The sequence below is a fragment of the Pocillopora damicornis genome, chromosome 4 (genome assembly GCF_964200805.1).
Source record: "Pocillopora damicornis chromosome 4, jaPocDami1.2, whole genome shotgun sequence".
In the NCBI taxonomy this organism is placed as follows: domain Eukaryota; kingdom Metazoa; phylum Cnidaria; class Anthozoa; order Scleractinia; family Pocilloporidae; genus Pocillopora; species Pocillopora damicornis.
This window is the reverse complement of record NC_142673.1, coordinates 8,989,754-9,017,714: the sequence shown is the minus strand read 5'-3', so window position 1 is coordinate 9,017,714 and position 27,961 is coordinate 8,989,754. Positions and strand designations below refer to the sequence as shown.

General features: G+C 40.5%; 2 protein-coding genes across 3 annotated transcripts; one reads left to right on the top strand and one right to left on the bottom strand.

The window, feature by feature from the left end:
• Nucleotides 1-313: 313 nt before the first annotated feature.
• Nucleotides 314-13,561, top strand: LOC113670259 (uncharacterized). Its single transcript, XM_027186365.2, has 20 exons — nt 314-511; nt 1,553-1,648; nt 2,117-2,296; nt 2,547-2,680; nt 3,067-3,208; nt 3,527-3,616; nt 4,377-4,685; nt 5,117-5,280; nt 6,343-6,469; nt 6,543-7,346; nt 7,453-7,538; nt 7,735-7,755; nt 7,858-7,933; nt 8,175-8,479; nt 8,837-9,014; nt 9,323-9,459; nt 9,742-10,042; nt 10,584-10,670; nt 11,171-11,278; nt 11,774-13,561. The coding sequence occupies exons 1-20, from the start codon at nt 367-369 to the stop codon at nt 12,022-12,024; spliced, it is 3,741 nt and encodes a 1,246-aa protein (XP_027042166.2). The 5' UTR covers nt 314-366; the 3' UTR covers nt 12,025-13,561.
• LOC113670258 (uncharacterized) lies at nt 13,293-27,754 on the bottom strand. Of its 2 annotated transcripts, XM_027186363.2 has the most exons (12): nt 27,315-27,732; nt 25,760-25,855; nt 24,350-25,270; nt 23,901-24,158; nt 22,696-23,067; nt 21,774-22,043; nt 20,974-21,429; nt 20,099-20,140; nt 16,672-16,842; nt 16,219-16,389; nt 14,685-15,740; nt 13,293-13,692 (listed from the first exon to the last, which is right to left on the bottom strand). In XM_027186363.2, the coding sequence occupies exons 1-11, from the start codon at nt 27,427-27,429 to the stop codon at nt 14,686-14,688; spliced, it is 3,927 nt and encodes a 1,308-aa protein (XP_027042164.2). In that variant the 5' UTR covers nt 27,430-27,732; the 3' UTR covers nt 13,293-13,692; nt 14,685. The 2 variants fall into 2 exon arrangements, with proteins under 2 accessions (XP_027042164.2, XP_027042163.2); XM_027186362.2 differs by lacking the exons at nt 13,293-13,692; nt 14,685-15,740; nt 16,219-16,389; nt 16,672-16,842 and adding an exon at nt 17,279-19,289 and having other exon boundaries at nt 27,315-27,754.
• Nucleotides 27,755-27,961: the final 207 nt, after the last annotated feature.

The following is a 27,961-nucleotide window of genomic DNA, read 5'->3' as shown; positions in this document are numbered from 1 at the left end:
TTTGTTATAAAAGATATAAAAATGTCGATTGCTCCGTTCCTAACAGCATTTTCCTTCAGCGGTCAGCTAAATAGATTTTAAAATGATGCTAAAAAATTGGCCGTTGAGATTTCTGAATTTATATCTTTGTTTTCCCTTAATAGTCTGAAAATTTCGTGCGGAATTTCAGCGTAAGCATTTTAACGAAAGTTGTTGAATTTTCCAAGGTAGTGTGGGACTCTCTCGTTAACAGGTACCTGTATATAATCAGGAGTCTAACAACACTTCATATTTACATATAGTATCAGTGACTTTGCAGCTGCTGTAAATTATTAATCGCGTACCAGCGCAGAAATCTAACGCCGCTTTGCGCGTCCATTAGCTCAAATGCTGCAAAAGTCTTTTTATCTAGGCTGCAGCTTCTCCTCGTCTGAAATGAAAGGATTCGCTTTCGTATTGCTATTTGCAGGGACACTGTCGTTGTCAATATGTCTTCCTTTTAAAAGAACGGATACCGAACTGCTGAAAAGAGGTAAATAGCTCTTTCACATACGCTCTGCATTTGTAACGCTGGTAGCATCGTTCGGTTTTTTCCACCTGTGACTGAAATAAGCTATTTTCACCTTATCTTGCGTACAGTACTCTGTAGGAAAATCAAATTTTAAAGGGAAAGATTTCGGCATGTGTATTTTGACCCATTCATGAAGCAAGATGCAGGTAGCTCAGATTTTAAAAATCTGCTAATGAAAATTATTGCATATGTTCATTCGAAAAGCAACTTCTTATTTCGAAGACAGCTATGATTTTAAGCGAAATACACAAATTTTTATTAATACTCTCTTACTAAAGCTTGTTGGTTCATTTTACTTATATCGCAGAATTAAAAGCTACATCTGATTATTCTTTAAGGAATCATTTGCACGTCCCGTCATAGATATTTTGGGCGCGTCCCGTATCAACCGCTTATGTAAATTCGTTGTGAATAACACAAATAATAATCATAACGTTGCAAAAAGCAAGCTTTCGTTAATAAAGTCATCTCAGGGATCTGCTAAGGAAGCTGCGTGAAAAACCTTTTTTTCTTTGATGACCTCTTTTGTTATCAGTTATCACCGGATGTTGCTTTTAACTAACATTTTACCAAGGCAAGGATTTCAGCGCGACTAAAGGGTCTCCTTGCTCGGTCATTACTCGTTCACTAGATTATGTTGATCATTTAAGTTTATATTTATATTTTATATATATGCTTCGTATGCATTTACAGAATTTTCCTCATCCTTAGTCTTCACACTTTTTCTCACATTCAAATTTACTCTGATTTTTATCTAGATCACTTAAATATTTTTCTCAACTCTAATGAAGCCGTTGATCGGCGAAAGCTAGGATCTTATAAAACTTGAAGTTTAAATCAAACTATACCGACACGAGAGATTACCCAAAAGGGGTTCTTTCATTCTCACATCTTCCTTTACACGTGAAGAACATACACTGATAAAACAAATGCGCAATCCACGTGCGCTTATAGTAAATTTGCGAAATTATAAATACTTTGACATAATGCTCTATTTTCCAGTTAAAAGGCAAGCCGTGGATGGTGCGAATGATGACAAGAATGAGACAGTTGCCGATCGACCTCCCGGACTGGGTGGTACAAATATCCGATTTCCAAGTAAGTCAAGTTGTGCAGTTCATAATTTCAGTCTTTGAGGTTGCGCAGGAATACATGCAATTCGTCCCAGTCGGGTTTGTCACTGGCAATGATCATTTGAGGCGTTGCATACTAGTAACTCTTGTTAGCCACATGATTTCAACTTGGAAGTTGTGAAACATGAAAGAAACGGAGAGATTTCCACATAACCCCATACTATTGTGAAACAAAGTCATACTCCCAGAGGAAATTTATTGTTTTTGCTGCCCTTTTTTTTTATTCAAGAACTTTGTGCATTATGAAGCACGGGGCTGTGAGGAAATCTTGCCTGAGAAACCTCCACGACAAGCAACACCCACAAAAAAAAACTACTTTCAATTTTTTGTTGGAATTGCTGTGCTCTTTGTCCGATAATGATTACGTTAAATATCCTCCTTATCTTCCGGCAAGTTTTCATGTTTATGATTAAGGAATGTTATTTTTGTTCAGTTTGCATATACCAACTGGGCATGTCCAATCGATTCCGCATTTGGGATTATCAAATCACAGCATCTTCTGCTTACCCAAGCAGGCACCTGCAGCCCCACATGGGGAGGTTGAATAACCCGTGGGGGTCATGGTGCATCAACAGAAGACATCCAGGACCTCACTACATGCAGATTTATCTCGGTAATCGATGGAATACAGAGCAGTCACTCATTATCCATAAATAGTAAAGTAACCAGATTTGTTAGTCTAAAATACAGTGATATCAATTTAGGTGGGATCATCATATCTAAGGCTATTAAGCATTTCTCAGCCTATTAATTTAAGAAAAAGGTAGACGAGTCGGCGAAAAGCATCAACTGTGTGTAAAAACACTAAAACTTACGCGAGGCAAATATTTCAGCTGTATAATATCATTTAAAATCCATTTTAGGCGGAATTGTGTTGGTCAGCGGTGTCATAACTCAAGGAGCGCGCCACACACCCGACTGGGTAACCGAATATCGTGTGAGCTACAGTCTTGATGGTCAGCGGTGGGATTACTATAAAGAAAATGGCACAGCAAAGGTAATCTTATTTTACACTTTATATCTATGGTATATTCCTATGTTATCTATGCTTTCAACTATTATTTATTGACCAAATATCACATATGGTGTGCAGAGTTTTTTGCAAAATAAAAGTGTTGTGGAAGGGTCGGGGTTTGGTTACTCTTTCAATACGATCAGTACTTTTTTCACGAACACCTTTTGTACCTTGAATACGTCTCTTCGTTTCAATCATTGAACTGTCGAACTGAACGATCCGCTTTTCTTGATACGATTATTGAACTGTAATCACCTTATTAAGATCCAGATTTTTGCAAAGTTTTACAAAAATCCTTTATTCAGTTCAGATGATCTTAAATTTGCATTGAATTTTGAGTGAAAGGTTTTGCTTTATATTTGTTGCAGGTTTTCCGCGGATTCTATTTTGCATTTACCAATCATTTCAAGTACAGGGTGGCTGCTAGATTCATTCGAATTAATCCCCAATCCTGGAACGGATTAATACTGTGCATGCGCGCCGAGCTGATAGGCTGTTCATTCGGCCAAGGTAAGACAAATTTAAAAGAAACCCCCAAAAAATGTCAATACGGGATAATGAATTATTTATCCACAAAATCTTAGACTCAAAACCACAAGATAACGGCGACATTTGGGAAAAGGTTTGCGTCCGTTGTCTACCGTCGCGTTGAGGCGTGGTATCAGTGTCACTAGTTTAGCTCACCGGTTTTTCGTTGTGAATTCCTTGGTGACCCAAATCAAAACTTGCATAATCCATGATCTTGTCGTATATATTTAACCCTTTTTGCAAACTTTCTTCTTTTGAGAAGTAATTGATTAACAGACTTTAATATTTCACAATTTTCAGTTAATTTGGCATACAATCGTACAGCTGAACAATCGAGCACTGAGGAAGGAGATGTAGCCTCAAAAGCGATCGACGGAAGGCTAGGCAATGGTAAGAGTAGCAATAATTTAACCCTCAGGGTAAAAAAAATACGTTGTAAAACTTAAGCAGTATAAGGTCTATCAAAATATAAGAATCCGACGTTGAAAAAATGTAACCACTCAAGCAAGTTTTTTACTCAATAAGGAGCCACTTTAAAAGTCTAGCTTTTAAATATCGATAGACTAGTCAACTTCGATTGTCGCTCGAAACTTCCTAGAAAGCTGGACCGATTGAGGATAAACTTTGCGGTGGTCATACGGTTTTTAGCGGTTTGAGTTTTGTCTAGCTGCCTACAGGAATCGACCGACCAACCGAAATTTCTCCCTACTAACTGCTCGAACTTGTTTATTTCTCACAAAATCAATCATCACTGAGCAGTTCTGGCATCTCTACGTGAATGCTTATAGTATGCCAATAGAGTGGCGAGCCGAAGCGGTTTAGGAGTCCATGGTCTTGTACTGAGTTTTTAGGTTACCGAGGTTCTTTATTCGATAAATGATCTGTTCCCAAGGTTCTGAAGCATTGCGATATTGATTTATTGGAGAAAGTTAAAGAAGCGACCTTTAAGGAGAGCTTATTAATCGTCCTAGCTACTGTTAAGGACAACCGTGTGAGTGGACGTTTACTACGGCCGGTCATACTCTATCACAACACTCCTTTTCACAAATGTACCATCTATACGTCTGTCATAATTTCGGTTAAACACAACAAACTTTGAATGCTAACTTCAATGAAGAAAGTGTTATCATTGTTTTACTTTCTATATTAGGTTTCTGCTCTTTGACCCAGACCGAGGATAGCCCCTGGTGGCGACTGGACCTGGGATATAATACTACGATAAAAGAGTTATACATTGCTGGACCCCAAAATGGCACTGAGCTAAAAGATTTTGAAATAAGCATAGGAGATAGCTTGGATGACAATGGAAACATAAATAGAAAGTGTGGCGATAAACACAGTGTACGACCTGGTGAAATCAAAACCATAAGCTGTGATTTAACCGGACAATATATCAACATTCAGGCCCCTGAGAGCGGAAAAGCGTTGTCCATTTGTGAAGTAATTCCTTATGGAATGGGTACGTTGTATTAGAAAAGAGGCTTGACCAAAAATATACAGTAAACCTAACTGCACGACAGGAACGTTCTTATCCCCCACCCCTCCCTTGATTGAGCTTATCAATCTGAATGGCTTTTAGAAGGGTGGTTTACTGTAGAGAAATTGGGGGAGGGGAAGTATACAAATCAAAAAAAATTTGGGCAAAAACTGTTTAAGTTTTGCCTAGTATGCATTTCTTCGAATGACACACCTACGAAGCACAAAGCGGAAACTGATTGAATTTGAGGGCTATCTCTAAAGGGAAAGTGGAGGGAAGGGGGCGTTGGGGAATAGTGCGTTCACAGTGAGTGGGATCTTAAGAAAAGAGGTCCATATAATCTACTGAGTATACAGACATGATATGAAATCAACTTGAATACTTGAATGCTGACTGAACCTTTTTTTTTGCAGACCCATCCATGGCGGACTTCAATCCATATGTCGTCCTGAACTATGTAAATTATGTTCGTAGGCTAGAGCAATTAAAACAACTTCGAGAGCGACAGGAACGACTGAGAAACGCCACGTTGGAAGCTCAAAAGCAAGGCAAACAGCTTGTTAGTCAGGGTCAACAGGTAAACTGACTTCAGATAAACCATAACATGGCTTATTCCGCTGCAGACGCGGATATCAGAGGATATTCAACTGCTCAGTGCCCATCCCGTAGTATTGTTACTCCCTTAGGAGAGGTACCAGTCCATCGCGCTGTTACTGCCCAGCGTATCGTCAAAGCTCTCTGACAGTAAGCCAGTATCCATCAATAATACTGGGCGGAGAGGCGCCATGAAGGCCAAGTATCTAAGCCAAGAAAAAACTGCAATGTTATCACAGACCTGTAAATAAAGAGTCCACCGAGTGCGCTCATCACCAAGCTATCTCTTCTCATTCCCTCGTGCAAATAATATTCTTTTTTATGTCGGCCAAAATGTTTGAGGGGGTAATTTCCGTTTTTGTTACTCTGTTTGAACAGTTAAACAAAACATATTAATAAAGTTGAATTGGTGATAGTTCGAAGTATCTATGCTTTGTCTGTTTAAAACTGCAATACTCTTAAATAGTAGCGTTATTTCTGCTGATGTCTGTTGGTTACCTCTATGAATCCAAATCCTGCAAAAATGTAACTGAAATTGAGTTTGAAGCAAAGTTCCTCGAGCCTTCCAATGCTATTTGCATTGATGAAAGGGAAAAGATTGAGAAGCCCCAGCGCTACTGTGAAATTCTTTAATTCTGAGCGAAAACTTTGGTCTCGACATTTCACCAGTATTTAAAGGTAAATGTCTTTAATGTCAACAAAATGAAAAATGCTAAATTTTTGTCAATGTGGAACGCGTTTCTCCACTTTTCATAAGATATTAAAGAGATTCAATTACGAGAAAATCGTCCGCATTAGCGTGAACTCGTCCTTTGCGCGACTCAACTGTCTCCTCTCTCCATTCTTACATCTACCGGTGAAAACAAAATTTAAGGCAGACAAAATTGTTGTTTAGCTCCAACCCCCTCTTATGGAAGACAAATACAACGTATTTGCATTAGAATTGAATTGATCAGCCAATGAACTTCTGTCAAAAACTGCTCGATTTCGCCCAGATAAAAAAGGCGTTATAAAGTATGAATATTTTTTATGTGTTTTTCCAAAGGCTATCGGCGGAGCCCAACAACAAGGTCAACAAGCCATCCGTCAAGGTCAACAACTGGCTGGTCAAGGACAAGCTGCCGTGGGTGGAGCCGTCGGCCAAGGTCAAGCAGCTCTTGGCGGCATTCAGAGTGAGTTCTCAATACCTATCATATTATTATGTATGTAGGGAATTTCTCTCCAGTTTCAATGCCTTTCTTTCAGATCAAGGCCAACAGGCTTGGGGTCAGGCGCAAGGGATGATGGGTGGTGCTCAGGGTCAAGGACAACAGCTTCTGAATCGATTCCAAGGCCAAGGAGGCGGCATGGCGGGTCAGTTCCAAAATCAGTTTGGCCAACTTCAAGGTCAAGGAGGCGGCATGGCAAGTCAGTTTCAAAATCAGTTTGGCCAACTTCAAGGTCAAGGAGCCGGCATGGCAAGTCAGTTCCAAAATCAGTTCGGCCAACTTCAAGGTCAAGGTGCGGGAATGCTGAATCAGTTGCAAGGTCAGGGTTTGGGTGTGGCTAACCAGTTTCAAGGCCAAGGACAACAATTAGCCAGTCAACTTCAAGGCCAAGGTATGGGAATGGTGAATCAATTTCAAGGACAAGGAATGCAACTGGCCAATCAACTTCAAGGGCAGGGTATGGGAATGGTGAATCAATTTCAAGGCCAAGGACAGCAATTAGCCAGTCAACTACAAAGTCAGGGTTTGGGGGTGGCAAATCAACTCCAAGGACAAGGCATGCAACTTGCCAATCAACTTCAAGGCCAGGGGATGGGAATGGTAAATCAGCTTCAAGGACAAGGAATGCAAGTGGCCAATCAACTGCAAGGCCAAGGAGCAGCGATGCTTGGTCAAGCACAAAGTCAGCTTGGTCAGCTGCAAGGTCAGGGAATGGGAATGGTAAACCAGCTTCAAGGACAGGGGTCGCAATTAGCCAGTCAACTACAAGGACAGGGAATGGGGTTAGCTAATCAAATTCAAGGACAAGGCATGGGGGTTGTGAATCAGCTGCAGGGCCAAGGTAAAGAACAAACAATTGTGCATCGAATAAATTTTTGAACAGCAATTTTTCCTCCTTACTGTAAATTGTTGAAAATAATGATGGTTTTTTATCTTTTTTCACGAAGGGATGGGTGCGGTCAACCAACTCCAAAGCCAAGGACTAGGAATGGCAAAAGGACTGACCAGCTCTAAAGATGATTTGATTGATAGGGTAAGAGTGTCAAGATGGTGAATAGCAATAAATGAAAGAAGACGAAAATGCAACAAAACTGCAGTAATAAGCAGCAACGACAATGACTGCAACATGTATCCCTAATTTTATATGAATACAAAGGTTTTTAACTGAAAATATTACACAGCCTTATTTGACAATATAGTGACCTGGATTTTTTTTTTTCGTTTTTCAGGCAAAAGACTTCTATAAAAAGGTAAGTTTTTACTATTAGGATGTTTCATCCTTTGAATTTTTCCCAGCTTACAGGAGTTTATCTGTTCAGTACATTTTTTTGTAATAACTTGTGTTTTTGCAGTTAAAACCATGGCAAAAAAGAGCAGAAGACTTCTATAATGATAAAATCAAGGGACGTTACTTCGAACTGGGAATGAGTAAGTCGATGAGATGTCTACCGTACATGTGTGTGTTTTTAAAGCGCAATTGTGATCCTTTGTAATTTTTTTGGCAATATTCCCTGTCTTCAGGCCCCGTCTTGTCTTTTCCCTTGCACAAACACAATTGTTTTCTTCCTTTTTTATGACTTGATCCTTTAAAACAGAAACAAAAGAGCACTGACTGGAAATTTGGTAAAATTTTACAGGGATATCTTAGAATTTGTTTTTGTTATATTAGATTGGTTTAATCGCGGTAAAGACTACGGCATGAAAGCTCTTGATGTATTTAAAGAAAGTGTGTTGTCTGAGTTCACTGGGCTGGCAAGTGATCTTGGCGGAGAATTATCAGCAATTGGAAACTATGACACTGGAGACGTGAAGGGACTTCTGGACAATGTTGATAAGGATAAAATAAAGGAACTGGTGGAGAGAGTTAAACCTCTCATTCCCGAGTATTACGAAAAAGCCAAAAAAGTAGCCATGGATGTTTTCAATGAAGGAAAAACTCAGTTCGAAAAGATAAAAGAAGAGGTTGAAAAGGAGGTATGAGGCGTTTGTCGATGTTAGTTTCTTCTGAAATCTTTTCACCCTTAATATGCTGTCGTCTCACCGGGCACAGTTGAAGTTATATTTAAAAACAATGTGAATTATTATTATCAACATTACTCTTCTTTCAAAGGACACAAAATTCAACTGGGGATGGGAGGGGATGAGAAATTTCCTTCGACATGACAGTATCATAGCACACAAACGGCACAGAAAGACCACCAAAAGTGTCACTAAAAGTAAAAAGGGAGATAGGTGCCCCTATCACCTTGGATCCACTTAGCGAGTAATAAAATAAATTAATGAATAGAGAAACACATTTCTATCGTGCTTAAGGCGGGATATCTCTCATAGACCGATAAGGCTGTGAAAATGGGTGAAGGTCTGTCTGCAGAGGCGGCTGGTTTAGCGGAGGAAGCTAAACAGCAGGGCATGAGTGCTGTTGGAGATGCGCAGAGAGCAGGGGAGTCAGCCGTGGAGCAAGCCAGAAAAACAGGGGAAGGGCTTGCGCAGCAAGGAAAACAAACTCTCAGTAAGTGGTTTTGTCATCAGTTTTCAGTAGTCTCAAGGTTGACGTTATCATCTTGAGTTTGAAATGGTTAATGGTTCTTTTGGTATAAATATTACACTTGTAAAATTTGATACAGTGTGAATTAGTAAATGCACCGAGTACTTTAAGACCTATAAGTGAGTGTGCATGTGCTTTGAGTAAAAATCACTCGCCTCATCATTGTCACTTTTCGCGGAATCGACGAGTCCTGTCTCATCATACGCAAGCAAAAACATAAGAAAGTTGCCTATTTTGACTGATTTTCAACCGAGAAATCTCTTATCCGACAGATCAAGTTCAACAACAAGGAATGGGAATAATGAACCAGGCTCGTCAAACCGGTATGGGTGCTTTAAACCAAGTGAGGCAACAAGGAATGGGAGCTTTAGGGCAAGTACAGAGTTTTGGGCAGCAAGGATTGCAGCAGGTTTGGTCATATTTGTTTACGTTAGGTTATTATGATCAGCGCGAAAATTAATGGTTCTACGAAATTGTAATGCGTGGTTCACCTGAGCCTAAACTGTATGAAGCGAAGTTTTAAATGGTGAATTTTTAGCGGAAATGTGCAAAGAACCGATAAAACACGTAACGATCAAGAGCAAGCCTCACTAATGAAAGCCGGAACTAAACGTACACACCTACGGAATCGGACAAAGAAGGTGTTTCAAAAAACATTCTGGTGTACACATGTTTGTTTTCTATTCCTCAGGCACAGGGTCTCCAAGGCCAGCTAATGCAAACTGGTCAAGGACTCTATGGACAAGCTCAAAGTATGGGCCAAGGTCTACAGGGCCAACTCATGCAGACTGGTCAGGGCCTCTATGGGCAAGCTCAGGGAATGGCAGGTGGCCTACAGAATCAAATGATGCAGACTGGGCAAGGATTGTATGGCCAAGCACAGGGCATGGGCCAAGCTGCGCTACAACAAGGAATGAACGTTGGGAATCAGCTGCGGCAGCAAGGACAAGGAGCTTTTCAGCAAGGACTGGGAATGGCCCAAGGTCTCCAAGGTATCAAACTGACTAAAACGTTATCTTTATATAAGACACGGCTGTAGTAATTTGAAGAAGAATTAAAGTATCGACATCTACTTAGATGTATATAGGAACACAGTAGCATTGAGTCATTAATTGAAAAGCGCATGGAGTACACAAAGGATTGAAGAAATCATAATTACGCAAAAACGCCTCTAGCTGTGTCTTTATTCTGAAAATACCATGTTAAATTCGAAACTAATATGTTCGAAATGTCATTCATAACTGAACTGTACTCACAAGTTTGCTGCTTAACCCGTTAACTCCCATGATCGACCAGGACAGAATTTCTCCTTACAATATGGATACAAAATCAACCAGATAAACTAAGATTATAAGAGTTGTATGGTTGAAAGTAAAGAGAAAGAAAAAATTGATATGGGAGTTAAAGGGTTAACGCACTCAGCGATTCAATCGGCACGAGAGGTTGAGCCCTCTACAAACAAGGATGCTGAGATCTGTACTTACTCTCGCAATCCTTTCAAAATGTTTGTGATGCTTTTTATTTCGATCACAGGGCAAGCAATGAATATGGGTCAAGGATTCCAACAACAAGGAATGCAGCTCATGAATCAAGGACAACAGCTATCGCAACAAATGGCTGGTAAGTAGATCTTCCTTTTGAAAATCTTGGTACAATGAATCACATCTAATAACTATTTATTAGTCAGTCTTTTTATCGAAAGGATGTCAAAACTTTACTTGTTAGTTATTTTGGCATTTGGATAACACATATATTTTTGAAATACAACTTGCAGTTCGGAAAAATAATCTTTGATCAGGAGTAAATTTGGAATTCAAATGGGGTGTAGGTGAAAAGGTAAAATGTCGGCCATGGGTCAAAAGTCAAAAGTGTCACTTAAGTTATAGACCCTTGAAAAAAGCTCTTTAACATCATGCGTTTCAGAAGCATTTTGAAGCACTGTTCCGGACTTACTGAGATTTTGTCAGTTATATATTTTATTCATTGAAGGAATCTGCAGCATTTTCTACGATCCTCCTAAAAACAAGTAAAGAATAATTTATGAAGGAATATCTTAATGGCAAACCAATGCTTTTTTCATGTACTTTCAATACTCATCTATTCGATGTGTTGGCTACCAGGGATGGGATCAAACTATTATGGACAAGCTATGAATATGGGTCAAGGTTTGCAGCAGCAAGGAATGCAGCTCATGAATCAGGGACAGCAACTACAACAGCAACTGGCAGGCAAGTTTTTCTTTAACAATTAAACGCCAAATGCGAGAATGTGATCAGCACATGCTCACAAGTCTATTTAAATAGCGTTATTATAGCTTGACGTCAGCACGTCGATTTTTACTGCTTGACATGAATCACGCTGGGCAGGAGGAACAGCTTGTTTTCAACAACTACAGCTCATGAACCATCGTTTCCTATAAAAGATTTTACCTGAAATTCTTTTTAAGATCCTCACTACTGACCTAACAGATGAATTCAGGGCCACAACTTTTTTAATCCGTGGTCATGACGTGCTACCCTGTTTAAGTAGAGTCATTATCCTTCTTCTTATGATTATTATTACTATTGTTATGACTATTTTTTATTAATGATCCAAGATTCCGTGAAGAATCAGCACTGAACTGTCTGTTGATTGATCAGGAAGACAAGGATTACACTCAGTTCTCAGTGTAAATGTACGATCAATTTTTCGCTATCCTTTCATGATTTGGTTGATTTTTACAGGCATGGGATCCAATTATTATGGACAAGCCATGGGTATGGGCCAGGGACTCTATGGACAGGGTATGAATATGCGCCAGGGATTTCAACAGCAAGGGCAGCAACTCATGAACCAAGGAAAACAAATGGCAGGCCAGCCACCAAGCCCCTCTCAGCAGTGGCAGCACCTCATGAAACAGGGCCAGCAGTTACAGAGTCAGGGAGATGCCCTTAAAAGACAAGGCCAACAGGCGGCTGGGGGAGGTTCGAAATAGAACCTACATAGATACCAAACCTCTGTAGTGAGGACAGTTATGGAGAGGAAAGCAGCGGGTTTGATTTACCCGATGACTCACTAGGACATTTGTTTCGCAGTCCTGTAAATCTGTCGGGTGTATCAAGAGAGAATTTACGTCTTAAGAATATTACAGCGAATGTGAATCGGACTCGAAGTCAAAAAATTTTCATGTTTTCCCATAGAAATTGCAACGTTATTTCGCATTTGTTGCACGTAAGAATCTCGGCTTACGCCCCACTGATGTTTTTGTTAACATCGAAATATGCACCAATGACTCTTACTCAATGGTAGAAAGCACGAATTCATTGATTTAGGGACATGACAAGCTTAGAGGAATTATAGACGTCACCCTTAGAGTAACGACCATGTTTAGCATCTATAACTAAGAAGAAGTCAGGAAAGAAATGCTTATTGTTACTGTCAGTGACTACAAACCTCCTAATTCCCTAAAGTAGCATGTTAAAGTGGTACTTCGAGTCAATGAGACGTCGATAACAATACGTAAATGTTCCACTTTTGCAGACCTGAAATTACATGTACACGAACAGAGATAATATACAAACAATTTCAAATACTGTTCTGCTAAACATTCGGACTACATAGTTTTTTTTTCATTCTTGACTAATGTTGAGTACTGAGGTAACTCTGCCGGCTCTGTGGGATATATATCCAGTACACCTTAACATCAGTATTAATATTCTTCTTACTGTTCTCTATACATTTCCTACCACCCAAGAAATTCTCCAATTTGTGATGATTTTCTTTATCCTTGTGATCTTAATGTGCGATCCAGGGGTGATATTGTAAGGAGAAATTAGGTGCTAGTCACTCTCAGGGGCCAAAGGTCAATTAGATTTTAAAATTCTGCAACTTCTTCCCAGGATTCCATCATTAAATTCTTATGGCCTAAGCTATTTCTTGTTCAGATATGGAAGATAACTTTCCTGTTACTACGTTATTTCTTTCCTTAAAACCCTGTTTTTTCCTTGAGAGGCAGATTATTCCTAAACAGAATGAGTGCCTCTGGGCAGTTCCTATCTGGGCATTCTTTTAGGTTGCAAAGAAATGCAGGTATTTTGTGTTAGCATTTAGCCTCCGAAAATTTTCCTAATGAGGCCCTTTTCACCATTATGATATGTTTGATTTGAAGCCAGCCGCAAAATATGTTTGGGAAATTGTATTAGTTCCCTTCCCACTCTCCCTTAAGGAAAAACCTAGTTATTTGCTTAAAAACTTGACGGTTACTGCATTCGTTTCTTTTATTTTTCTTGTAAAAACCCTTATAACGTGCTCAAAACAATTAAGTCTGAGTTTTACTGAAGTTGAAGTATGAATGAATAGCCATACTCCAGAGAGAGATGTAGTAAAATACTTTAAAACTATGATACATGCTGATATTTTTCAAATTTTTGTAACCTGTCATGTTTTGCTACATAAGATTTTTGTCAGGAAGCAACATTTGACTCTGTCTTCGTGGCCGCCCAACAATTGAGATTAGAAATATATCCTAATCATATGTGATATAAATGTCTTTATATGTTTTAAAGCAAAGGAAATGATGTCGCATCAATTGTCACTTGTAAATTAGAGAAGATATCCATTCCTCGCTCAAAACCTGTTAACTTGCTGTACTCTCAATTATTTTCTGTTGAAAAAGAAAGAAAAGATCGGTAGAAGTTAGTACCAGTCCCATCAGACAACTGTATCAGACCATGAACTAACGGAGAGTTCACAACCTCCAAATTTAGGTGACTAGGTAATCATGAGGGTAATCCGAATAAACCGGAAAGCAAAGGTTAATAAATTAATCAATCAAAACTGTAAAAAAACTCTCGAACGTGATTGGTCATCACCAACCCGATTGAGTCACTAATTGACAGTGTACGCGTCATCCTTGTAATTGGAAACCGTAATAGGACCGTCGACACGTCAAGCCTCACTCAGTGTAAGTGGATGGTACGAGTCATGTGCGCGTGCTGTTGTCGCGCACTTCGCCGAGTAAACTGTTGTTTTTTTAATGTTACAGGCCTTCTTGTCATCATAATCGTGATAATTTAATCGAACTCCCGCTTCGCGGTCGTCCGATTTTGTTAATCACTCATATGATTACAGACCGAATTGAACTCAATTTATTACTATTACCATTATTATCTGGAAATCATCAAATTATGAGTTATAAGGAACGTTTTGTCGATAAATCTAGGATACCTACAATAGTTCAACAATAATGCGACAATCATGATGAAGGCTTGTTCGGTGTGACAACTGCTTAAGATCGATATCTCAACTCACTTTGGCTATATCACTACTTCAGTTCTTTGATGAGTATGTCATACATAAATCCCGTTCACGATGCTAGCTTTGATCATGTAGAAAGGAGTACCCTTAAAATTAGCTTTAAGAGGTGCTGAAGACAAGTTAGTGGGTTGTTGTACTGTTTTGTCAGTTCACTGTCTATTGCAACGTGTCCTCATCGTTAGTGTTTGGTGTAACCTTTTGTTTAAAATACAGAACAAAACAAAAAATGGATACCAATTATTTTGAAAAAGAGTCCCACAGCCATCATTTTTTTCGTTGACTGAACTAACAGTTGACAACATTCCACACAATGATCTTCGAATCCGGCTTGAAAATTACCTTACAATTTACGTTTGTTAGCCACACGTCTCTTCGTTGGTTTTCTCTTATGAAGAATTTTACTGCGTCTTACGTGGCCTTTATCATCCGCACTGGTTGAGGTTAAATCTTTGGCTTTTTCCGCGCAGCATTCACGTGAACATACCCTGGTGCAATGCCGTGAACAAATGTCCGGACACTTGATTGAGGAAGATAACAAAGGTGATAGAGAGATAGGAGGAGGCTGGGGGGCACTGGTTGATTCTCTTTGGTCCGCTGATTGATGAAGACGATCTTGTGGAGTTGACCCTGGTGTGGAAGGTGTTAGCGACTTTGCAACATTTTTGTGTTTCTCACGAGAATTTGCTAAGCGTCTAAGGTTGTCTAGCACTGATCTTTGACAGCAATGTATGGGGCAGGTGCTGACGCATTTTGACCTGCACATTGTTGGGCATGCAGTCGGCCATGGTTGTTGCTGAGGCTGAAAATAAGGTGGAGGTGGCGGCTGAACGTAGTATGGCTGTGGGTGGGGTGGAAGTGGTGGAACATAGACTCGTGTGGCTGGTAGAGGAGCGAATCTTGTGCAGCATGCCACAGGACAGGAGCCCATACATACAGTGTTGCAAAGTGATGGACAGGTAGCCGGCGGTCCTAAAGCCACTGGGTATGTCTGAGATGGTGCTGGTAGTACATAAGGTTGTGGTGGTGGAGGATAAGGAGCAGAAATGAAAATTGAAGGAGGTGAAGGGGCTTGCAGTTGCAGCGGTGGCGCTGGAGGTACGGGGGGTGGGGGTGGAGGAGGGGGAGGAGGAGGAGGGGCAGGTGCAGGTGCAGGCGCAGGCGCAGGTGCAGGAGCAGGAGCAGGAGCAGGTGCAGGATTTTGAATTACCGGTAAAGGAAAGAGGCAGCACTCATCTGGGCAGGCTGGTTTGCAGGAATGCGCGCAGTACGACGGGCAGGAGCTCGTGGAGGAACAACAATGGGCTGGACAAGATTCGTCACACTTTGATTGACAATTACCCGGACACGGTACATTGACGTGAAAGTTAATACTTTCCGTTGGCCTTGGCTTGGCAACTGTGGATAAATAGCGTGCACGCAGTTTTAACTGACATGCATTGTAGAGTAAGCAAGCAGAAAACGAAGAAGTGAATTTGTCTAAATCTGAGGCTTTCAAATTGCAGCGAGAACTTACTCTTAGTGGAGTCGAGCAACTCAGATCGCAGTCCTCAGAAAGAGAAAGTGAGGTATCCTTTGTAACCATTGGCACACGAGCAACCTCGGAAATAATTGCCCCGATGCAATCCGTTGCGAACAAAAATATACAATCAGTGTATGTGCTTTAAGTCTTGTACAAGTGAAACAGTTCCGTCAGGAGTGTATTGTGGTTGACATAAGGGTCAGCAAAGGGAGACCGAAGGCCAAATGCTAACAGAATCTAAGCGTAATGGCTTTAGATTGTTACGATTAAGAGGTAGTCTAATTTGTCTAACCAAAACACTCACCGAAGAAAACCCCTGATAATTCAGTTATACGTTAGCGATGGATACCTCACCTTTTACTTTACAGTAACCCCATTTGCCGTCTCTGTCGAAATTGTACGTTGTGCCGCACCATGGTTTAGCTTGGTCTCCTCGAATGCAGTGATGATAGATCATATCGTTATAAACAAAAGGGAACTGGCAACAAGCTCCATTTCCGTTCCCGCCGTATGTATGATGGCAACCTGAAAGCATTATTGGAGACTTCTTAAATCACAGGTTTACAAATTCACCGTCTAGGATTTGTGTAACGATAGCAGGGCAGGAACAAATTTCGCTAATTTATGATCCGAATCTTTTAAATATAAACCGCAAATTCGGATCAGCCAATGATGAAGCACTACCTCTCTTGATTGGGGTCTTATCTTCATTAACTGTGTGAGAAAGAAATAAATTCCTCTGAAACCAGCCTGTACGTTTTTTGCCTCTGAAATAATGTTTGCTATAAATGTAAGTAGTAAACTTACTTTGGCAGTGACCCCATTTTTGGTCGGCGTCATAATCTCGCGTAGTAGCACACCACAACTTGTTGCTGTCCGTATCTGTACAACTGTTATACTGCTCTCCATTATACGAGAATGGGAACATGCAACATGCTCCCTCAGAATTTCCACCATGTGTCGGGGCACATCCTAGTACTGTGAAATACCAACCAAAGCTTATGTTAATTAATATGAAAGTTAAAGGGAAAACCAGATATTGTAAGTTTTAAGAGCTATTAACATCAAGGCCGACCTATAAGAGAGACAGCTCATTTACTCAACAATATTTTGTGAACTCAGTACTCTATATTCACAACGGAAGATAACCTGGTTCTGAAGTGGCACGATGTCTTCGATTGGTCGAGGGAGCTAGCGCATCAAGTGATTTTACTAGAACCGTTAGACTCGTAGATCCCTTTGCAAATTAAAAAACTATCTTCTTACCAAAGGCCCATCGCAATGTGATGACCGTGGCATAAAAGACTGGATTAGAGACTGGCATAATAGACTGTTTGCTTTAAGTAGGAGAAGACCCAATTGAAGCTCAGCCGGGCCGAGTTGTGCAAAGCACAATTGAGTTAACTGGGGTTCAGTTAACAATTTTTAATTTAGTTTGGTAGCTTTACAGAAAGTTTTAATAGTCCATTTTTTTCCTTTCAGTTTTGTCCTACGCCGAGGTAAGACTTCACAAAATGTGAGCCCTAAGGTTCGATTTATTTGAGGAGAAATCAAGTAACTTTAACTTTAGCCTAATGCTAACTTCCTTTGAGCAACTGAGTCTATAGTTAATGTTATCAGAAAACACAGGCGTAGAGACAAAATGCTTAAGAGAGATATCTCTCTTTTTCAGAGAACCATATGAAATGTTTTTAGAATAATTTTTTCATTTTCCTTTAATCATATTTGATCGGTTGACTTGTGGAATAATGTGGATGCCATATGGAAATGACTGGCTTTCATTTGACTATTATGATGCAAAACGGTTTCACCATTGTATTGAACAATATGTGTAACCATACAATACAAACATCAATGATAACACGGTAAACCTCTGAAATAAGTGATGGGAAAACACCTAACAACTTAAGTTTTCCGATCACGGTGTTTTTTAGTTTGACCACTCGACTTGTCTTTCTCTTTTAGTTTACTTTTATATTTTTTCGATCTCCTGCTAGTTTTGCGAGTATTGACGTTGGAGTTTGGTGAAATAATTGTCTTTTTCTCGAGGGTTGCAGATTCAGGTTCAATCTCTTCATCGGAATAGTCTCGGTCCATGACAAACGGCATGTATTCATCATCGTTTTCACCGTCATCGCCTATCTCGTTTCTTTCAAATAAGGAATTTCTTTGCTCCTGGCTATTGAGATCACTACGATCAATTTCGACTGGAATGCTGTACGTCATATTATTTGGCTCCTGATAAGCATCTTCAGATTTGTCGTTAATGGAGTTTCCGTTTTTAATTCCTTCAAACTGATCTTGGTCTTGGTTCTGTTGAAGGAGCATCAATTGTCGACCATCATTTTGCAGCGCTGTCCCATCGTCTGTCAACACCAGCTGTGAGAGAACGTTTTGTAACCGGTTAAGCAATTCAGAGCCTTGGGCCGGCCCTCCATTGCGCAGCTCTTCGTCATTTGACACGCCTCCAAAGTCTGACTGTGTCTGTGAAGTAGCAGGTGAAGAATTTGTAACTCCTTGGTTTTGCTTAACGAGAAGCGCAATAAGCTGTCTTGCTTGCTCAAAAAGAGCTTGCTCTTTTTCTAAATCTGCAGCAAGTTGAGTCTGTTTTATCGATAGGTTTTGATACTGCACCTGAATCTCTGATATCTGCTTCTTTATGCCTTCAATTTCAAGGAGAGTATACTGATTTAAGGGGGCTTGCGTTGTTGGTGGCGCTTGGGTTGTGTTGCTAGTGGTTATGGTGATATTAACATCGTCACCGTGTGGCCTCTTCCGTCCATACTTCATTGCGCTGGGAGTGGCAAGCTCATTATGAGTAGCAGTCCTAGTCAAGGCTTTTTCTTGCTTCGTCAATAAATTTTGCAAATGTTCCTGTTGATTCCTAAGCTCACTTTGTTCCTCCTCTAGAAGCCTCAAGGCTTTTTCTTTTCCCCGGAGATGTTGGTAGTTCCTCATCATGTTGTTGAGAAATTTGAACCTTTCGTCTTTTATTGTTTTGCCCACCTTAGTCACCTTTTTAAATCCATCACCGTATTCATGTATCCATTTCGAAAATAAATCTTGAATTCTATTCATTTCCTTGTGGCCAAAATGCGGATGCAAGAACTTTTTTCGGGGCTTTTTTATTTGTGTATGGGGGTAGATAGGCTTCCGTGCTACAGAGAGGGCATCGTTATCGTCAGGATGGCAAGTACATTTTTCGTGACAGGTTCCATTATTCACTGCCGTGGGTCCATCGCACTCCATAAGGCAGCTGCAACTCTCTCGATTGACTTTTGATCTACTAGAGATAGCAACTGGTATTTCTGAATGCTTAAGAGCGTTAGTGGATTCGATTTCAGCATTGCAGCAGGTGATGGGACACGAAGGGTGGCATGGTGAATGTGATGCATGGCATATAATCGGGCAGGAGTGAATCTTACCTAAAGAAAAATAACTTATTTAGTGAACTTGGTTTTCAAATGGCTCATTTCATTGACTTTTGAATAAAAAATCGAATAACAATAAGGAAGGAAGGAAATTTCTTACCTTTTGCGTCTTGCCTCCAACCTCAGTGTCATGGAAACTGCTTGCTGCAGCCGCGAAATCCAGCTTTATCATTTTAATTTTTGGTCCAAATTGCCGAGAACTCTTGTTTATAACAGCAATTTGATGCATTTTTGTGGTTAAAATTATTACTACTTAGACTCTCGTGCTAGTTGGCATCGCCACAATGCAAAGGAGTTTCAAAGTCAGGTTAGTTTGTACCGTCTTCTTTTGATCCGTCAGAAGTTTCGCAAGGTTTTTCAGAGTTACATGCACATTTTAGTTCTTAAAATTAACATATTATCTACCTTAGGAATTCGCTTTCGCGGCTGAGCCAGTCAGTTACCCAGTGGACGTCAAAACGTTTTACACTGTAAGGTTTGAGTGACGCAACAATTCCCTTTCAAAGTAACGTGCCTATAACACGAGATTCTATACTCATGCAATTTTTGTGGATCTGGGCCATTTTACACCGAAGAGTTACTTGATATTTCATGAAAATTCCTACGCGATTAAAAAGAATCCAGATAAATGGAATTAGAAGCATGAGAGAAGACTCTGATGTGTGTCATGAATAATTATCTCACTAACTGACTTCTACAAATACAGAAAATTGCATAGAGAACGTTAAATATTACCCATTAAGCCTGACTTAATTTGTTGGCAAAATGGGTATTAAAGGTTAGATTACGAAAGGAATATTTACCATCAGGATGATAATGGAAATGATAGTGCACATCTTTTCCACCTGAAAAACAAGAGAAAGAAACGAAAATATGGATAATCATAATGGTTTTTGGACAAATTTCTCAAACGGAAAAAGTATAACGATTCGGGTTTGAGTGAAATGAATGTCGTAATCACCTCGTGTTATTTTATATTTAGTATATACTGAGCTTCCTTTTGGCGCTGAATTATTATTTTATTGTTATTAATATTATTATTATTATTGGAACAAAAAAGTATCACATAAATCAATTGAAAAACTAAAAAATTAATTTATCTCTACTGTTGTTACGCTATTACAACAACTACTTAACAATGGAATATGAGAAAATGTTGATAATAGTTTCCTAGATCAATCAAGTTTGTGAAGCCAAATTTACATTTAGTGGTAAAAATGGCTCAAGAACATTGAAGGAGTTTGTTTTGCACCAAATAAGTAGCTGAGGTTACATCATCATTACATTATTGAAATGCAAATACCACATCGCAAAAAGCATATTTCAAAAAGCATCCCACACTAACTAGCTGCTGTAGTATTTGCCGGTGGTGGAGCGGCCGGAATAGAATTTAATAAATTGGTAATAAAATTAACACCAAATGCAATCCGCCTTATGCATCCGTTTGGCAAATTATTCAGCAAGACTGTATTGTAGTCATTTTCGGTCACAAGACATTTTCAGGGTGCCAGCTTCACTTCGTTATTTCATAAGAGCACGAAACGACTCGTATACTACCTGTACATATTATGATAACGAAATGACCAAAATTACCTTGTTTACTGTCTGAATTTTTCACGTATGCAACAAGTCATCGAACTAAATAGAAATAAGATATCAATTACATTCCATCACTTACCTGTAGTTGGAGATGGCGTTGGAGGTGCTGGTGGGGGCACTGCTGCCGGAGGCGCTGGCGGTGCTGGAGGTGCTGGCGGTGCTGCTGGCGGTGCTGCTGGCGGGGCTGCTGGCGGTGCTGCTGGCGGTGCTGCTGGCGGTGCTGCTGGCGGTGCTGCTGGCGGTGCTGCTGGCGGTGCTGCTGGCGGTGCTGCTGGCGGTGCTACTGGTGGTGGTGGTGGTGGTGGTGGTGGTGGCGGCGGCGGCGGAGCAGGTGCTGCTGGAGGGGTAATTGGTGGAGGTGCAGGAGGAGGCTGTGGCGGAGATGGTGGAGCCAACACTGGTGGTGGTGGAGGTGGGGGTGGAGAAGGTGGTGGTGGCATAGGTGCAGGTGGAGGAGGGGGCTGTGGGGAAGCTGGGGGAGGTGGCGGAGGGGTTGGCACTGGTGTTATCTGGGGAGGAATTGATGGCGCTGGTACTGAAAGAATAACATGAAAATATATGAACAGCTTGTCGCATTTTGTTGTTGTCCAGATAGATGTATAGATCGAAATACATGGCCTTGATTAGACTCCAACCAAAAAGTCTTATCGTTATGAAAACCTTCTTCATAACAACACATGACAACACTTAACTATCAGTTGTTAACTGTTAGGCCTGATTTTTTCTTCAACGTCTTTTAGTGCAATGATATTTATCAGCTGTTCCTTGTAAAGGAAATCTCAATAGTGGTTTGACAGCTCATTGATCACTTAGTGTGGTGTTTGTACCATTTCACCAGACCTGTTTCTGCTTTTAAACTGTTATTGCGTCACAACTCACCCGGAATACCAGTCACCTGTACGTCTATGTAATCTGAGCAGTCTGTTCTGGGCATAACTGAAATGGTTTTGTCACCATCTAAGTGAAGTATGTATTGGCCGTAGGGGTCTTCTCCTCTAAAAGTGACAAATTTGTGGAGATTAGGGTCTTTGAATGTTAGTCTGATTCTAAACTCTTCTCCCGTGACAAGCCAACCTTCCGGCTTCATTGCTGAAATTAACTTGAATGGATGACCAACACTGTTAATAAACCGCAGCGCTATACATTTACCTGGGGAGATACAAATTTTGAACATAACGTCAGTATAGTTAAGTTACCGGAAAAATCAGGCAAACAATTATTGACGAAGTTGACGTGGTATAAGCCACAAAAGTAAGATAAACGAAAATCACATGCCTCCAATATAAAGCTAGCATTGGTTTTCTTTTCATTCCGACAGCGCAAGCCTAACTTGAAGTACATCACTCTTAAGTACACATGTTTTTACAGAAATCAGCCTTTTGCGGGTGGTGATTATATATTATAATGACATGTTAATCTGAAAATACCATTTCGTATGGGTAACAACATGATTTCGAGTGCAATTTGGTGTAAATAAGCATGAGTATACAAGACAAAAAAATTGCACGTACATTAAAAAACATCGCAGAAAGTCAAGGAAGACGAAATTTGAGCGTTATTTGTAATTTGCACTCGTGTTACAACTGTTCACTCGCATTACACGAGAATCCACTCGTTTTCAGTCGATCAGAAGAGCGTAATTTTTTTTATATACATTACTGTTGAAAAACACAGCTATTATTTATTTTAAAGTATCTATGCCATGATGTGTTAATATCATGTCTAAAAGAAAAAATTGTGAAATTTGTGCTCAAAGAAATAGCTGCGGCGATGCCTTATTGATTATTTAGTTGATAATTACTTCCGGCTGGTCCTGGTGGGTATTGAGGTTGTCCAGGATAGGAGGGTGCAGGCGGGGAGGGTGCCGGAGGTGGCAGCTCGCCAGGGATACTCGGAGGCTGTCCTGGTATACTTGGCACCTCAGGTTCTTCTGGTTCTTGTGGGCCTATAGTTTCGCAGTTTATTTTTGGGTCGTCCATCGAAAAAGGAACCACGACGTAGGAACTTTCGAGTGCAAACTCGTTAGTTTTGTTGTCATAGGCAGCTATTGTTTTCCACGAATCAGATCTAACTTTGTCTGACGCTGTGAGATACCACCCTTGATGAATCAAACCAAAGGAAAAGGTATCTTTTAAATGCTCCCGTCGACCAATGTAAAACGTTGCGTCTTTGGCTAGGAAATAAATGCAAATGTCAGTCCAAATTATGACAGATTAAATTATTCTTTTCTGACTATCACTTATTTCTTTAATCATTGACAGGAAATTATTTTAAGGTCATATATCTTTCCCCATTTGATTCTTAGTGTAAACCATATCTAGTCGGGTAGTCCTGGAAAGGAGAGACTTTGGCGACAGTGACTTACGCTTCCTAATAGTAACAGTCGATAACTGCTAATTTCCAGACTACCCTAATCCAGACGATCAGACCACACAATAAAGTGCAATTCTTGTTCCCACGGTTCTATGAAAAAGTTGACGAGCTGTAATAGTAGTTTCCATATACAGTCGACCTGTGTTAAGTGGTCGATCACGTGGAATGGCGGGGTGACTGCACAATAAAGGATCCACAGAATAGAGGTATTATAAAAACGAGAAAAAAACGCCATTCTATGTTTTAAACGACCACTTAATATACAAAAACTCTCTCCAAAATAATAATAACGTTAATTTCAGGATTAATTTCAAATTTCACTTGCAGATTATTACTAGTTTTATTTAGTGCTTATGCCTTAAGGGACCATTCAATACAGGTGTTAGACGAGGCAAGCAGGCCATTGGGACTTAGTAAAGGGTATCACGAACACTTAATAAAGGTGAAAATTACAGAATTAAAGGAGAAAAAATTTCGAGACTTTGAAAACCGACCGCTTAATATGGTGCCGCTTTTTGACGTCACCATGGGTTAGTGATCTACTGAGGACTTAACTGAACTAACTGCTGACTATCGAATTTATATAACCGCATATGTTATTATATTATCATTATAAGTATCATAAAAACGTACCAAAATTTAAGCTTGCATGTGTGGCTCTGAGCATAAAACCATACTTCTTCTGCCTTAAGAAGTAACCTCTCTTGCAGTATGACTCCAGTGAGATTGTGTTTCGATCGCGACTAAATCCTGGAACGTGAGCGATAAAGTATTGGCCCTTTGGTCCAAGTAAGAGAGTTTCACCGCGGACATAAAACTGGGCGTTACTTCTGTAGTTCTGTATGGCGGGATGATTTATAGAATAAATCATATACATGGCGCCATGATAGACTGTAAAATATAATAAAAAAAGTCAAGATTATATTTATCTGTAGCTTTATTTCCCATCCATAGACGCATGGGGAGAAGGCCTGGTGACTGCGAGGTTTTATTCAAGGACATACCCGAGGGTATTTCTGATACTTGTTACATTTAAACTTCCTAACAGATTCCCAGCTGGTACTAATGAGTAGTCGACTTACATGCAGTTGCTGCTCCACTACTGCTTACTGCAGCGGCTGCCTTAGCCGTAGCAACAGCCATCTCTGCCGCTGATATTGCAGCTACAGCACCTGCACCTCCACCAGCTTGAGCTCCTGCTCCTGCTATGCCAGCTGCAGCTGCACCAGCTGCACCACCAGCTACAGCACCCCCTGCCGCACCAGCACCAGCACCAGCACCAGCACCAGCACCAGCACCAGCTCCTGCCCCTGCTCCTGCTGCTGCTGCTGCCCCTGCTCCTGCTGCTGCTCCAGCTGCTGCCCCTCCTCCGGCCCCAGCTGAACCCATAACACCATTAATTATGGGCAGACCGGTGGTAACTCCACCTAACCCTTCGCCTTCTTCACCACCACCAGCCCCTGCCGCTCCTGCCCCTGCCGCTCCTGCCCCTGCCGCTCCTGCTCCAGCCCCTGCAGCTCCGCCGCCGCCTCCTCCTCCTCCTCCTCCTGCGCCTGCTCCAGCTCCCCCACCAGTGGTGCCTGCTGTTCCAGCAGTTCCTGCTGTCCCAGCAGTTCCTGCGGTGGCACCTGTTCCTGCAGAAGCGCCTCCGCCTCCACCACCTCCACCGCCTCCCCCTCCTCCACCAGCTCCTCCTCCACCTGCTGCTGTAGTCGGCTTCTGAGTGGGGTGCTGTCCGAAGATGTTGAAAACGCCACCACTCTGCACCTGTGCCATTAATATTTTTTGAACAGTTTCCAGTGCTATCTCGTGAGCTATTCGTTTTCCAGCCTCTTCCCCAGCTTTCGACCCTGCCTCCTCGCCAGCCTTGGCTCCTGCTTCGGCTCCAGCTTTAGCTCCAGTCTTGGCTCCTTCTTGAGCACCACTACTAGCCCCCGCTTGTGCTCCTGCATAGGCTCCGACAGTTGCAGCGTGAACAACCGAGTTGTTTCCAGTTATCACAGCTAAGTGAACGAGGGAAAAATGTTTAACTCAGGCCAAAGGTTAATTCCTAAAATAAACCTGAAGTGTAATAAGAGATGCACTTGTTTTCTGCTGAACGATAGAACACTTCAAACTTGCCCGAAGGTTTTGGAAAATTTTGCTACTGGCGTAATACCACACACTCTTCTGTGGTTATTCGACATACTCCAGTCGTTAGAATGCCGAACATTAGTTCGACAATGGCTCATTGACATTGTGTCTTGGGAGCAGGTTATCAGGAATTGAGTAAAATTTTAAATTTCCTTTACACCTCATAATTCTAGCGCAGTTTAGATAAATTAATCGTTATGGCAGAAATTTTTTTCCAGTCGTTAAACCATGAAACGATTCCGTGCAAATGAACATCAATGGCTGTATTAAATTTGCGAAGCCAATAACGCTATAAGGTCATTGGTCACAGACATGCATAAAAATGTAGTCGAAAATTCTAAACCTGTGGCCATACTTACGTATCACCGAGTCATTTCCACTGGAGGAAGGAACAGAAACACCTGGTATTCCTGATGGTAACCCTGGTATACTAGCCTTTTTTTCTTTACTTAGATCTGGAGAAGAAATGTAAGAAAACGTTTATTCAGCTTTTTTTACTGATGCTTCATGGGTGATTAGTTTTTGAGGAGCGCCTATTATTTTAGGCATTGAGTTTTAAAAAAGTTGTCGAAAATGACCGTTTGTTTCGTTGAACTCAAAGTGTAAATGTTCTAATATATTCCACGCGTATTACTCAGTCCGTAATTGCTCAGTCTGATAATTTGCAGTTTTAAATGAAAAATATATTGCATCTCAAATAGTTGATAACTACTTCGCTCATAGTATTTTCATTTCATTTTGATCCTTTGGATTCATTTGACCATGTCTTTTAGTTAAGTACTACTCTATGATTGCTTTCTTTACACCACTCAGTGTGAAAACGGAATGACAGTTATTTATTTATTTTCTATTAAAATATTATCCAGAGGTATGTTCTTAAACCACGTTGATAATTTCTTTTCCAAAGTTTCTAGATGTTGTTGATGGCTATTAACGTGTCTAGTCCATGTGGCAGGGTTACCTTAATCACTCACTCTAAGAGTAGGATTTAACTCATTGTGATACTATAGCTTCTTGTGTACTACATCGAAGAAACATTTTTGAGCAATTTCAATTCTTACCTTCTTTTATTCTTACGGGTGTCTTTCACTCGCTTTTGCAACAGAAAATATACTTTTTTTTTTTAGCTGTGAGTTTTTTTCGGTCGCTTTTTGTGTGAAGATCGTGTAAGGCTTGATAGTTCTGTGGGAGAGGTACTGTCAATTCTATCTTAACCCCCAATAAAATAGCGAATACGTAGATACGCGGGAACCTTCAGTGAAAATAAGTTTCGAAACTGCTACAATTGTGACATCTACAGACACATATGACATGCCTCAAGATAACAGCTTTTGGTAATCCTGTTTCTACCAATACAGCTACCAATAGAGGCAACCAGTAAAGACATTACTTTCTTTCGTATCAATAAAAAAATTAAAATTTTGGTTTTGGTGATAATAAATGTTTGGAATCGGCAAAGGGAGCTTATTACGTAAAAAGCTGCTAAACAGGAAAGGACCGAAAACAGCTAAATGTGCGAGTTATCTTTACTAAGTAAAATTTCTAGGAAAAAATTCAGTTGTGGCCACCAGGTACTAAGCGACAACGCGACAGTTAGAATAAAGAGTTAGTACCTGCTTTGTTCAAATAGCCTAAGGTGTAATGTTTGCTCTCACTAAGTTAGCCAACAAAGTTGTATATTAGACCGTTTATACCAAGCTATTAAAAAGAGTAATATACCTAAAATGCCTTAGATACGTTGAGAACTTGACGTTGAACACCATGACCGCTATGATACTTATGAGAGACAAAATTGTTCGCGTGTTATAGCTATGGTAAGGAAAATTACTGTAAGATGTTTACGGTATAAGTTCCGTCAGGGAATTCCCAGGCGTAAAATCTGTTCATTTATCCAAGCAAATATATCCCACCTACCGGTGACACGCAGTCTTGCTTGGCTGAAACGACCGTGTAGCTTGGGTTTTCTTCTACCACTGCTCACTTGGTCCGTCAAAACAAGAAACGCAAACAAAACTAGAAGAGCTCTCATGTCAAACTAATTTATCTTCTCCAGAAATACATCAATGTAGAAAAAAAACAACAGGGACACCGTCAAAACAATTGATTCGAAGACATTTAAGTCAAAGATCAAAGGAAGGTCGTCCTACAGACGAGGATAACTGAGCGTGGGCACCTGCCCCGAGATTCATTTTGCTGTCGTATTTTGAGTGACGTAATCTCTGTGTGGTATCAACGTTTCATTGTGAGTTATTTTTCCGAACGTTCTCCAATATCTACAATTTAATGATAGCGAAGTAACATGTAGGTAGTAATTACCTCATATCGCAGTCAAGTTAAGCACTTACGGAACGAGTTTTTTCTAAACGCCTCTTTCTTGGCAGACTATAACCAGCACTTTAAGGAAAATCACTTTATTTGTCCCTTCTGGCAGAACACTGGTCTCCTATTGTTTGATACCTGTTCCTTCCTGTTCTCTCAGTACATTAAATTATTTAGGCTTCGGTGTGTGAAACCGTAGACCAAACACAGTTTTTAAAAAACGTTCTCACAAAAAATAAAAC

Coding starts and splice junctions, on each gene's coding strand:
- LOC113670259 (XM_027186365.2), top strand. CDS start 367: ATGCTGCAAAAGTCTTTTTATCTAGGCTGCAGCTTCTCCTCGTCTGAA. Junction 2,681..3,066: donor AAGAAAATGGCACAGCAAAG/GTAATCTTATTT, acceptor TATTTGTTGCAG/GTTTTCCGCGGATTCTATTT. Junction 6,470..6,542: donor AGCTCTTGGCGGCATTCAGA/GTGAGTTCTCAA, acceptor CCTTTCTTTCAG/ATCAAGGCCAACAGGCTTGG.
- LOC113670258 (XM_027186362.2), bottom strand. CDS start 27,429: ATGAGAGCTCTTCTAGTTTTGTTTGCGTTTCTTGTTTTGACGGACCAA. Junction 25,856..27,314: donor AGCAAGACTGCGTGTCACCG/GTAGGTGGGATA, acceptor TTTCTTCTCCAG/ATCTAAGTAAAGAAAAAAAG. Junction 24,159..24,349: donor TAGTGGAGCAGCAACTGCAT/GTAAGTCGACTA, acceptor TATATTTTACAG/TCTATCATGGCGCCATGTAT.